Consider the following 12,579-nt stretch of genomic DNA (forward strand, 5'->3'; position numbering starts at 1 on the left):
AGAGAAAACACCTGTGGCTGTCTGACATTCTTCGTATCCCCACCACCCTCTAAGAGGAGCTGACATTTAGAACTGCACTACAGGTAGGGAAGATATCAAATGTGGCTTATTTGCATACGGCAGACAGTGTTCACACTTCATTTGTTTGAACAGAGTGATTTCCCATGGGCTGCTGGCAGACTTGTCTCTGCTGCCCTGAGACTCTGGGGATGCTGAAGCACCCAGCTGTACAACCCCTGGTTCATCTGCCCCTGTCACAGCTAGCTGGCTGACCGCCCACATCTCTGTCTCTCTCACTTTATCTCTCAATCCCTTTGCTCCACCAACACCACCCTCCTTCTTGTCCTCTCTTTTACTGCTTCAGATTTCATATCCCTCACTCCTCCACACCATCAACTTCAAGATACACTTCAACTTCTAACATATACTGTACATAACTGCATACTGCAACACCAAATGAGCAGAAGATACACTACAGAGGAGGCTGCAGCTGTCTGTTGGAGCTGCACGAACAACTCTTACCGATTTTAATGTGACCACAGCAAAGATATGGGTGAAGACGGCTCGGGGAAAAACTGCAGGGTTTCCAGTAAAGATACTGTTAGAATGGCTCGATGCCAAATTACATACACAGGCAAATCAAATAAGTACAAAAGCACATTCCTGGAAGATTACTTTGTCATACTGTAATACCACTGTGTATAATACAAAGAGCACATTTTTCATTCCATGATAGCCTTTCAGAGTTGTCCTTATAGTTTTATAAATCGATGAGCAGTTTTAAAACCTGATACGTCTTCTTGCCAAAATGTTGCAGCAATTAAAAAAATTCAGAGGGGGGGCTTGCAAATTTCAAGGAGCAGGCAACCCATCTCATCCTCCTACAAGTAAGATGTTTGTGATGCAAATCTGAACTGAACTGACTCATTGTGATGATACTGATAATAATTATAACCAAATCTGGAGTGAGTGTGTTTCAGCTCGTGGTTTAGTTGACTATCCCACAACTTTATTGCATCTAAGCTGCTCAGCACCAAACAGCAGACAATATTCTTTAGTTGTAGCAATACTCTCACACCACCACAGAACCACACTGGGCTATTTTCAGCCTGAACACCCTGTTCTCCTGAAATTTGAGGACTGGCCTATGGTTAGCTGTGTTATACTCTATTTACAACAGAATAATGCAGCTAGTCACAAAAAAGTCAACGTATCGATAACAGGTACAATAAGTAACAAGTCAAAGAACAGAACCGTATGCAGGACAGACTAAGAAAAACTCAGGTTAACACCAGGATGGACGTGGACATCGACATCTTGTTATTGTTATACGATATTTGCTCCAGACAGCGTCTGCTTCTTCAGCCCCTGCGGAGCCTTTACAGAAGCTGGTTACCTCAGCTTCAGGCTGGCTGCCATTTGAAAGTAGACAGCTCATCAAAATGAGTGACAAAGGTTGGGAATAAAACTGACCAGCGGAGGAGGAGGAGGAGGGATGGAAATAATAGTGACAGTAGTAACATTAAATCCAAATATTGACCGTTGCAGCTTTAACTGCAGGTACTGCACATCAAGCTCAAGCTTTTGTTGTGAATTTTGAGATTTATTCTTGTTATTTTTCCCCTTTCCCTGTCTCTTTATCTCAATCTCATTTGACCACCCTCTTCCATCCCCACCCCCACCCCTCTCTGCTTATCCTCTGTTAATCTAGATTTGCCATGTGGCCAAGCCAGTGCTGGATGGATAGGGCTTTGCGCACAGTTGTCCTTGCCTCCATTTTGTTTGTCGTGACATTACAGCTTGATGTCAGAGCATCAAACTCTCCGAAATTGCTTTTGTCCCTCGTGTCGAGCAAGCCTGTGAGCTTTTCCACAAATTCCACATTGAAACTCTCCATCTCTTTTACAGTGAAACACATCGTAAAACAGCTCGAGTGAAATACGAGTGTATAAAACAAGATCTCTATGTAACAGAAGCTTTAGAAGAGTAACCACCACTGAGTGTTATTGTCATTAAACTAATTATAAATGGGGTGGACTTTAGGTAGACAGGAACTGTGTCCTATACCTGACCCCATGTGGAGGATTTCACAGCGATTTCTGAAACAAAGCCATGGGAATTACAGACAGAGCATGTGACCAGCTGGTTATGGCCGAGTGCCTCATGGTGATTGAAGTCTTTGTGAGGAAAGCTTATAAGGTCGCATCCGATCATGTTACCCTTGTCAAACACTGTCCTTCAAAGCGTATGAAGAGTCATAGCATTGTGAGACAAAGCACATTTCTGTGAATGTGTATGGGAAACTTAATGTAATCATGTTTTAAATATGTTTGTGTGATCCTGTTCTTTACAAATATTGAATGGGACAAGAAATAAATAAAAACATGTTGACAACTAGAAATTATCATCATTTGTAATTAGGGATGTGAATTTCCTACCATCCTTCAGAAAGACTTAAAGCCTGTCAACTATGTTCTATAACTTGGCATGTCTTTTATACAATTATATTTTAAGACAACTCACTCAACTGTATTGACAAGAGGATGACCCAAGCCTCTCTGCAGTCAAGCCAACAGCTGAGACAATTTTCAGAGCAGCAAAAAGGCACATAATGTTTTGGAGAAGGGCCTGCAATGTGGCCATTTTTCAGGAAAGGGGTTGTAAATATGCACAGCCTCGTTTGACAGGCGCATAAATGATCAGAGTTTACCTTTATCCTCTGACAAGACAAATTGTGATGGTATGCAGATGCTGTAATGACATTCCTCTCCGATGTAATCACAGCGCCGGGCACATTTAATTTCATTAGAGTGGAAAAGCACATACATCACTTTTGTAGTTTCTCGTCAAATTCACGCTACATGTGGACACACTGAATATTAATTATTAAAGTCCCTGTGGTTCCAAGATGGGCTAATAAAAAGAGAGGAAATCAAAACTACTTTGTTTCAGCAAGATAAACTACATTGCATTTTGCATAAAAAGAGGGTAAAGCACTATTTACACCACCTTCAAAATGGCTGAATTACTTAAACGTCTAGTTCATTCAAATAGCATAGCAATATAATACAAAGCACATTGTTTACTTTCTGTGCAATACAACTGAGAATAAAGTTAAAGCAGGGATACCAAGGAGTGTGCTGGGGGAACAAATGACTAAAGCACAGCAACAAGGCAAAGGTTTCAAGCAAAGCAAAAATGCAATGCAAATTTTGCAGTAACACAGAGAGCTACTTCTAAGATTTGTGTGTCTTTAGGCTACCTCTGAACATTTATAGCTGCAAGTTTTAACAATGAATATTTACATTTATTTAAATATTTATTTGACCAAGACTATAACACGAACAAAACTGTTTTTGAGACACAGCCCAATTAAAGGATGAGCTAAGCCAATTGCTGAATTGCAAGTAGTGGTGTTGAGTACTGAGATTTTGAGAATTTAATGTATTTCTGCAAATTGCAAAGCCATCTTGGTACAACTATGGTGAATTATACACTCAGTGGGAAAATCAGTATTAATGTTTACTTTTTGTTGATTAAATTCTATATTTCAGATGATAGTTACTGATGGTGTACCATTTTAATAAAATTTAATTTGCACATTTGGCAACAATGAGAACTGAACACTAAACTATAAAAGTTTGAATTTATGGCCTGAGCTGCTCCAGTGAATTGCAACAGATTGTACGTGTGCACTTAATAAAGTTGATCTGCTGCTCAAAAGATTAAAATATTACATTTAAAACACTTAAGAAAAGCATGTGCCAGAGCAACTCAGGATAATCCAACACCTCCCACAGAACTAACAAGTTGTTTTTGGTGATTTTGTTACTATACATAGTTGAGATTAACTTTCCTAATTTCAAATTAAACTTAATATTAAAAGCTAACCTGTTTCATAAGAACATCCCCTCATTCCTGGGGTAGATAGAAAATTTCATTAACAGCAAGCTCCTAAGGAAAGGCACATTTAGCACAGCTAGCGATGTCTTGTGTCAGCCCAGCATGTAGGATCTGAAACTGTACAAAGTACTGCCAAAACAATATAGTGCTGTACATAATGACAAGTTATAAAACAGTAATCTTTCCCTTTAAGACTGAAAGCCAACACCATCCAACCAGAGGTGGACACCGGATCATTTCTCACCATCCTCCCTTTGGTATAAAGCATCCCAGTCTGGCAGAAGTGCTATCACTGCAGTTTACTGAGATCATATTACAGGATTTGGGGGTATTGAAGTTTAAATCTCTTTACACAATTTCCAGGATAGCTGTGGCTAGAAAGAAGCAGAACTCTTGTATAGCTGATATCTGTGGTCCACATGTTTGGAAAGAATCTCTGTGAATAAATCTTGTTCAAAAAGGTTAGACTTTGTTTGACCATTGTGTCGATTCAACAGCTTTGCATTGCTCCCAGCTCCTCATTCAACTTCGATACAGCCCAATGACGTTCCTACCATCTGTTCCCTCTGTCTCCCTCTCCTTCTCCTCCTCTTCCTAACCACCTTTCACCCAGCACATACTTTGGTAACACAGTCCTTGCCTTTTATTTTGATGCAGCAGCAAAGAATAAAGACGACTGGAAGAAATTTTAAAGGAAAATATCTAGTCTGAAGATCATGGATTAAAAGAAGAAGCTATTATTTCTTTATTTTTCAACTTGGATATGAAATAGAGAAGATGTATTTACAAGTGAACAGACTAACAAAGGCAGTTTATGGAAAATGTGTCCTGAAGGGCCATGATCTGGCTGTCTCTTGACAAAACACTTTGAGCACTTTCCTCAAGTGCCCAGCTGCCAAAACAGTCCATTTCTTTCCCAGTCTGGTTGTAATTAATCAATCTTGGCTATGCCAGTAGTTTGGAAGTGAATCAGAAAAAACTGAGTATGCTACTAGTTGAGAAGAAAATATAAGTAGTTCCTTGTTGCAGATGCAGAGATAGAGATTAGTAAAAGTGCCAGATTTTGCTTGAGGGCCCTACCCTGTATTGCAGAGTCATTAAGCATTCAATTACATCTTTTACATTAAACGTTGAGATAAAATGCCACGCGAACATCCTCACTTCATTCAAAGCTCGTCTTCATCTTTGCTCAGCTGTGCTTCGCATTAATGTGATGTCTTTGAAAAGACAGTCCCCTGACACAGAGGGAGGGATAATGATTCATCAAGTATTTTTCAGTGGGCAGAAAAACAACAACCACAGGAGATTCATCTGATGCAGAAAGAAAGCGCCACTGTAATTAGTTTCATAGTTGGCAAAAACACATAGTCCTCTTGTTACGGACAGTAAATGAAAAAGGAAGGCGATCAATACCTTGTGTCGGAATCTCACGACTGGTCGATAGGGCGGCGACCCAAATTCCTCCTTGTTGGGTCTCCCGTCGGCACAGAGCACAGCGAGCCCCAACAGTAAAATTGCAGCCGACCACCATTTGGCTGTCTTCATTGGTCTTTTCCTGTCAAAAACCAAACAAGAATGGTGAGCAGTCTTCGCTAATACAGGTTCAATATCAGTTGGCCAAGACAATACATCAAGTCGGCTGTAATTAGTGTAGACAATGGAAGGCGCAAAACTGTCGCTGGTTAAACTAAAGCTATCAATACGTACTCCACATTCAGAAAGGAGATTAGATCTCCTTTTGAATCAATTAAGAGGAAATAGACGTCATGAGAAAATCAAGATAAAGAAGACAAAGAGCCAATATATTAAGGCAATTAAAGTGAGGGCTTTGGATTAATTAGGCTGAGTGTCTAAGTCAAGCAACTGTGATAGAAAGCACAGAGATTATATCTTAAACAGTTTCCCTACACCTCTGCAGAGATGCAACCGAAATATATTTATTTAAGGGTGTGTGAATTTTCGCTTTTCCCCTTCAACATAACTGCATCTTCAATTATTCATTACACTGTGTAAACACAAGTTTAGCCTGTCCATGACTTGAATTAAACAAAACTGCGTTTGTGAGGAGGGAGGGGAGAAGGGGGGGGGGGTGCCCTGTGAAAATGTCTGTGTCCCAGAAACAGCAATGTTAAAGGAAGCAAAGATGCAGAAAATACACAGAAGAGGAAATGTGTTAGCCAGTCCTCTCATACTGCCTAACACAAGGTTCATAAACAAATACACAAACACATGCACACAAGATTTATGTTACAATCTACAATGCATTTGTTCCTTCTTATTTTTATCCCTTGTCTTTATCTCCATTTATACCCTAGGCTCTTTGTGCAGCGCATCTCAAAAATCCCCTTTGTTAGAAGCGCTTTATGAATAAATTTGACTCGACTTGACTTGTTGATTTTCACAGGCAAACGCAGAGCTGTATTTTCAAACCCGTCTCAATCCACTAGTGCCTGCTCATCATCCTCCAGTGGAGGGAGATGACTGACAGCAGGATGGTGACCCTGCTTCCTTGTTCTTCTCGAGTGACACTGAGTCAAACAACAATGGCACTGTTGAGGCAGCTCTGCAGGCCCACACGCTGTTCACCAGAGGTCAGGAAGTCACGCCTGCAGAGCGACATGTCACTGTGATGTGCCGGATGAAGACGGATCATTGAAACTTTAACTTTTTATCAACTTTGTGACTTTTGCCATTGAGTTGTCTGCAGATACCTGCAGATTCCCTTTAAATGTAAACTTGTACATTTTAAACATCAAAATAAAATAAATGTAATTACAGGAACAAAAATCAACAGCTAGGGTGTGCCTATAACCGTCTACCAGATTCAACACCCAATTTCCAGACTTGTTTAAAAGTCAATGACATTTTAAATCTATGTTCCTTGTCAAACTCTAAGACAACAATGACAGAATCTCCTCCTACACACATTAAACGCTTTACTAGCCCAGCAACCTACACACCTAGCTACTCCTGTTGAATCTGCAGAAGCAATTAAATTGTGAGGACAAAAACAGCTTAAGCATAAGTAGTCAAAGAAAATATCCACAAAAAGTATAAGCAAAGTATAAAAGTATAAGCAACGTTCTAGCACAGTCTTGTGCTGCCTCATGATTCCTTTGGAATAAGCTTTTAACCATTGTAGACCTGTACTTCTGTCACTATCAAAGTAATCGTTACAGCGCTGGTAATGATCAACAGCTTTACCAAACCCCTGCAGACACAGTACTGTAGTTTTGTGTTACGAAGCACTAAAATCTTACTTATTGCCTCTTTAATGTGATCTTATTAATTCTCCATGCATTTCTAAACTCTCCGCATCCAGGTAGGAACACTGCCTGCAGCTGCTGCTGCTCCACTTCTCCGCTAACACAGTCTTTTAGCCACAGTAGGTGGATTACCATATCTGCAAGCACAATCAATCAACTTCTTTGCAGCATCCCAGTGTTAAATGGGTTATTAATGGACTCACTTTTGCAGGATGCTCCACTAAAGACAGACATATGCACAGTTTTAAGACATTTAATTGTGTCATACTGCAAAGTTCCACACAGATGTTGAAGCCATTATGATCAGTCACAACTGCAACACATACAAATAACTTCCCGGTTCTACCACATCATTAGTACTCTTACTGCCAATTTATAAACTGCCAACTATGCTGTTCATTAAAAGACTATTATTTCCTTTCAAAATAAGATAAAATGTCTTTATTGTATAATGAGCAATGAAAATGTGTGTAAATAATTCCCATTTTATAACCATAATGCACAAAGATTTTTTTCTGTAAGTGAGTTAATGTCCTTGTCACAGAATACCTAGTGCACCATAATAGTTTTGGCACAATGACAAACTACAGAGACTGATGGGATGGAAGTAAAACTAAAGGCAAAAGTAGAACAAACTGCGAATAATAATAATTCTCAGTTTGTGGAGCTGCTCAAATGTAATGCATGATAATGATGCTTTTCCAATATTTCGTCTATTTTGTCTAGGAAAATATAAATTTATATTGGAAAAGCTCCAGTACTTGTTAAAGCCTTTGGTGTGTTTGAGAATTCAGCTAACTGACAACTCGTGCACGCTGTATATAACAAGTCATTGTATGAGAGAGAAAAAGAGTAAAAAATGCAAGTCTTGAGCCTTATTTATTTTCCTTGAAAGCACAAGAGACAGGAACAGTCCCAAAGTTCCCTCTGGACTCCCCCAGGGAGTGCCATCATAACTTTGCCTAGTGGTTTTAAATTCCCCAGAACACGTCTAAGCTTTCACATTGACTTTCAAATGAAGACTACCTAGTTCCCACTATGTACACAATGCATCATGTCTTGACAAGCTTACAGCCGCTCTCCCCGCACCCCCACCTCCATCAGTCTCATTCAGCAGATTTTTGCCAGTCAATTCACTGGCCGAGCATAACAAGCATATCCATACACTTCCTCTTATAGATACTATGTGTATATACTATGATGTGCATTAGCTAGATTTGAATTACTGCACACATTTACTATCAGCTGCATTTTGGTGAATCATAAGTCTGGAAAATAGGAATACATAATTAAAGCATGTTGTACATTTTCCTGACATTATGCATGATTTTCCCCCAAAAGGCCATAATTCACAAATACCCTTCTCCGACATGACTATTATAAAACAGCTTAGACTAATTCTGACTTATTGCTGATAACTGAAATTTACAGCTTCCTCATTACAATCTCCTTGTCTCAAATATAATTAAACAAAGCTCTTGAGAAATGGAAGAAGAGGAAATGAGAGCATGAGAGTCATTTCTGTCTACTGTTTTTCTGGAGAGAGTACAGACTCTTCTACAGCATGGTATAGTTTCCTAAACAAAACAGAGAACATATAGGTTCAGCAATCAGAATATCAGATGGAAAAAAAAAAAGATACTGTATAAAAAGGCTCTGAATTATCTAGCTGTGTTCAAAAACCTTTACCAACAACAGCCACAGGCAACACTTCCCTCAAGCATGCATGTTTTGCACTGCTAGCTACCATTTCTTCTACTATTCTCAGAACAAGAGTTTATGCTTATTTCCCAACAAAATCAAAAAAGTCCTGAACCAGACATATAATATTATAATCTTGAAACAAATATCATGATGTGTAAATGCCACAAAAGGTTACAACAAAGCAGTGTCTCCTCATCACCAGCTTCTTATTTCTGTTGGATTTATTAAGTTCAAGATTAGTTTTTTTCTTCGTTATGTTTGATTAAGTGGCAATGCTTTATTTTTAAAAAGTCTACTATTCCCTATTAATTTATTGACTGGAAAGAATCAGGTGGTTTAGTGTAATTAACAGGATTTATCAGTGGTATCAAAATGTAATTCCATGGATGAAATTGCTTGATTTAAACGACATTTCAACATCAACGACATCATTTTTTTATTATTCTTCATCTATGCTGAATTGTGTGTTCACATTTCATATGTGTAGTTCTCATGTGTAGCTATCTACTCAGTGAAGCCTTAAGGTTATGGTAATTTAGAATAAGAATTGTACAGTAATCGTACACTCTACATTTTCATGAAATGGACCCATAAAATAAAGCTGAACAATTTTCACAACCCCCAAAACGTAAAATAAGGCATTGATTGAAAGAAGCAAACTTTAGAGAAACATAATTAAAAATATGAATAACTATGTTGCCCAGGTTTTTTTATAACTTCTTCTACAGAAACCAACTTGCCAGTCCTCAGACTTATCTTGTGACCTCTTCTAATTGTCCCAAACCAATTATAAGCCACTGTCCTTAACAGTATCAGGATAATGCAAAAAGTGGTGGACTCATTCATGTTTAATAGTTTTTGTCTCTCTTGGTTTAGCAACATGCACTATTCACTACAATGTTTTGTTTTTGCTTTATAGCATGCAGTGTTTCCATGTTCTACTCCTTTCAACTCCATTAGGTTCCCAAGTTGTCTTCAACTGGAAACAGCAGAGCACTGCACTTGTATTTCTACACTTGTGATTAGAATAAACATCTATGAATGAGGAACACAGCAAAGCTGCACCCATGAGCAATATGCATGCTCAGTCAACTGACCATGGACAGACAACCACTAAAACACTTCTTCAAGGTTACTGTGCCAGTTGAAATTCACACATTTCATATAAAGACAGCGAAGCAGCTTCACAAAATGAACAATTTTTCCCAGCTTTTCTCATCATCATACCTTAAAGCGCTAAATATCCCAAACATATATGATCAAGCTTCTGCCACATTAGTTTATCTTATCTATATTCTTGTGCTGCCACAAAACAAACTGATGGCATAAACGACAAAGATATAAAGCTATAAGCTTGCGTCGCAGATCATTTGAAAAGCAAAGTCTCTTCTGCAACATAGACAATTTTCTGACTAGTTTCTTTAAATGCCACTTTTGGAAATTGTGTTTGAAACCTGTCAAGTGTTGAAATGATATCTGAAGTGCCTTTTTCAGCACTTTGGCAGGTATATCCTTTTTATAGGTGTAAAATGTAAAGAGTCCAAGGAGGGAAAATGACTACTTTTTCATTTGTACACTGTTACTTATGCACTTTGCTGAGCTTGCATGAGGTTGTTCTGCAGTCACTCTGCTTAAACGTCAGCCAGTCACGCAGATTTGCTCCAGGGACCAGTCCAGCACATTCAGAAACACGGCAAAGCTGAGCTGCCGACCAAAGCTTCAGTGCCTTGCTCAACAGTGACAATGCAATAGTTAACTAAATCGTCACTCAAATTGTTGTTGCATTTGGTATTTTATAGTGTAGCAAAAAGACCATCATCAATGTATTACTGTGACTGACTCGTTCAACAGCAGCTTATCATACTATGTCTAACACAACATTTAGATGAGATCAAACATTGGTCAAATTTTATGACAGACAACACAAATTAGACACACAGACATGAGCCAAATTCAATATTCCTTGAAATAGCAGGAATTCTAAGGTCCAACTGAAAAGGAGGAAAAACACATGTCTACTTAATAACGACAGCTGACTGCATTCAGGTGAGTCACTGTACATTGGGTAAACCCCAGCTCACTGGGACACGTACTGGAACAGAGCATCTTTTAATGTAAACAGTTCTGTCCCTGCTTAGTCAAATATCTGGTAAAACAAGTCTATATTAAAGTTTACCTCTGTGCCCACAGTGTTTTAAAATGATACAGAAGGCTAAAAAACAGCCTGGACCAGCTGTTGATGTCTCTCTAAATACATAAACTCATTAGATTTAGCAAATTTAACTTTACATTTTTGTTTTTGCTTTGGGTTTTGTGAGATGTGGAAAGATATAACACCTGAGTGAGTATTAACTCTATTCCTGTGCTTTTATACAGCAGCAGCATTAAGTGCTGGTATGTGATTACCCTTAGCTGCCATTAAAATTTACAGAGCTGAAACTTTTAATCAATCGACAGGAAATTATTTCTATTATTAAAATATCCATTATTTCAGTCATTTGTTTGTTTAAAAATGTTTCAGCTGCTTAAATGATTATTTTATCACAGTTTTCACTTCATTTCATGAAATAAATGACTAGTTAGTTGATTAATTTTAGATTTTGTTTCAATATTTCTTCAGTAGTTGTTGCACATCTAATGCGAACATTGATTTGATTTGATTTAATTAGCATTACAGTATTTACAGTCTGCATCTGGGAAGAAATATTTCAGCCCAAATCATCACAGCGTTAATTTGTGATCCTGAAAAAGACGCTGAGTGTTCACAATAAATTTCACCAGCTGCTTCCATGACAGCTGGTGCAGCTAAGCTAACGCTAACTAGCTAATTAGCTATCATTAAATGTCAAACGTTATTTTGCATATTTTTAAAGTAGCGTTAAGTAGCAACAACTAAAGGTCTATAACCATCGGTGGAACATTACGTTTATCCTTAAATAAAACTGTTGTATGTTAAAATATTACCATACTGTATCTGGACAGTTAGCTTGCTAGCTGTTAGCTAACAGCTGTGGACTCACCTAAAGACGTAAACCCCGACACAGGATAGTTAATACATCCGAGTGATGCTCCAGTTTCACCATTGTGTACAATAATTTTAAAGTATTTGCAAACTACAGTTAATGTTCAAAGCAAAGCGAGTGAAGTTCTAATCGGGACATCCGGCCCGTAAAGGAACAAACACAACAGGTGCAGGGAAATTCAATTAAACCTGAGCAGGTACAAAATGGCGCAGATCGTTTAATCAGCTGATCGATGTACAATCAGGGGGTCAACAAACTGTTTGGCTGCAAATCGTGTCAAATACAGTTTGCATTTATCAACCACATTCATGTGCAACTTAAACAATGAAGCCTGACTCCATGATGTTGAGATCAGGGCTCTGTGGGGACCACACCATCTGCTGCAGGAGCCCCTCTTCTTGTCACTGAAGATACTTTAGACTCCAGCCTTATGTTTTGGGTGGTTGCCATTAATTGTCTTCAGACAGATGCCTCCCTGACGGCACTATGTGATGGATACAGATCTAAACATCCAAAGTGTCTTAAAGTTCAGCACAGTACTGTACACACCATGAGTACTAGTGTAAAGTAAGTGGCCTGGTAGTGTGTGTAGGAAGCTACGGATTAAGACGTCTCGTTTCAAAAATCTGAAGATGAAGTGATTATTAATCTTCAGATGTTGTAAATGTAAATATAAAACTCAT

General features: G+C 38.5%; 1 protein-coding gene across 3 annotated transcripts in view; it reads right to left on the minus strand.

Annotated features, from left to right (window-relative positions):
• Positions 1–12,579, minus strand: part of fstl5 (follistatin-like 5) — a 139,334-nt gene that overhangs the window by 113,574 nt on the left and 13,181 nt on the right. For 2 of the 3 annotated variants that reach the window (XM_026357190.1, XM_026357189.1), the window contains exon 2: positions 5,317–5,458. In XM_026357190.1, coding sequence (XP_026212975.1) covers positions 5,317–5,458 — 142 coding nt within the window. Of the gene's footprint in view, positions 1–5,316; positions 5,459–11,893; positions 12,054–12,579 lie in introns of those variants that run through there. The other variant, XM_026357191.1, reaches the window with a different exon arrangement.

The sequence above is a fragment of the Anabas testudineus genome, chromosome 10 (genome assembly GCF_900324465.2).
Source record: "Anabas testudineus chromosome 10, fAnaTes1.2, whole genome shotgun sequence".
In the NCBI taxonomy this organism is placed as follows: domain Eukaryota; kingdom Metazoa; phylum Chordata; class Actinopteri; order Anabantiformes; family Anabantidae; genus Anabas; species Anabas testudineus.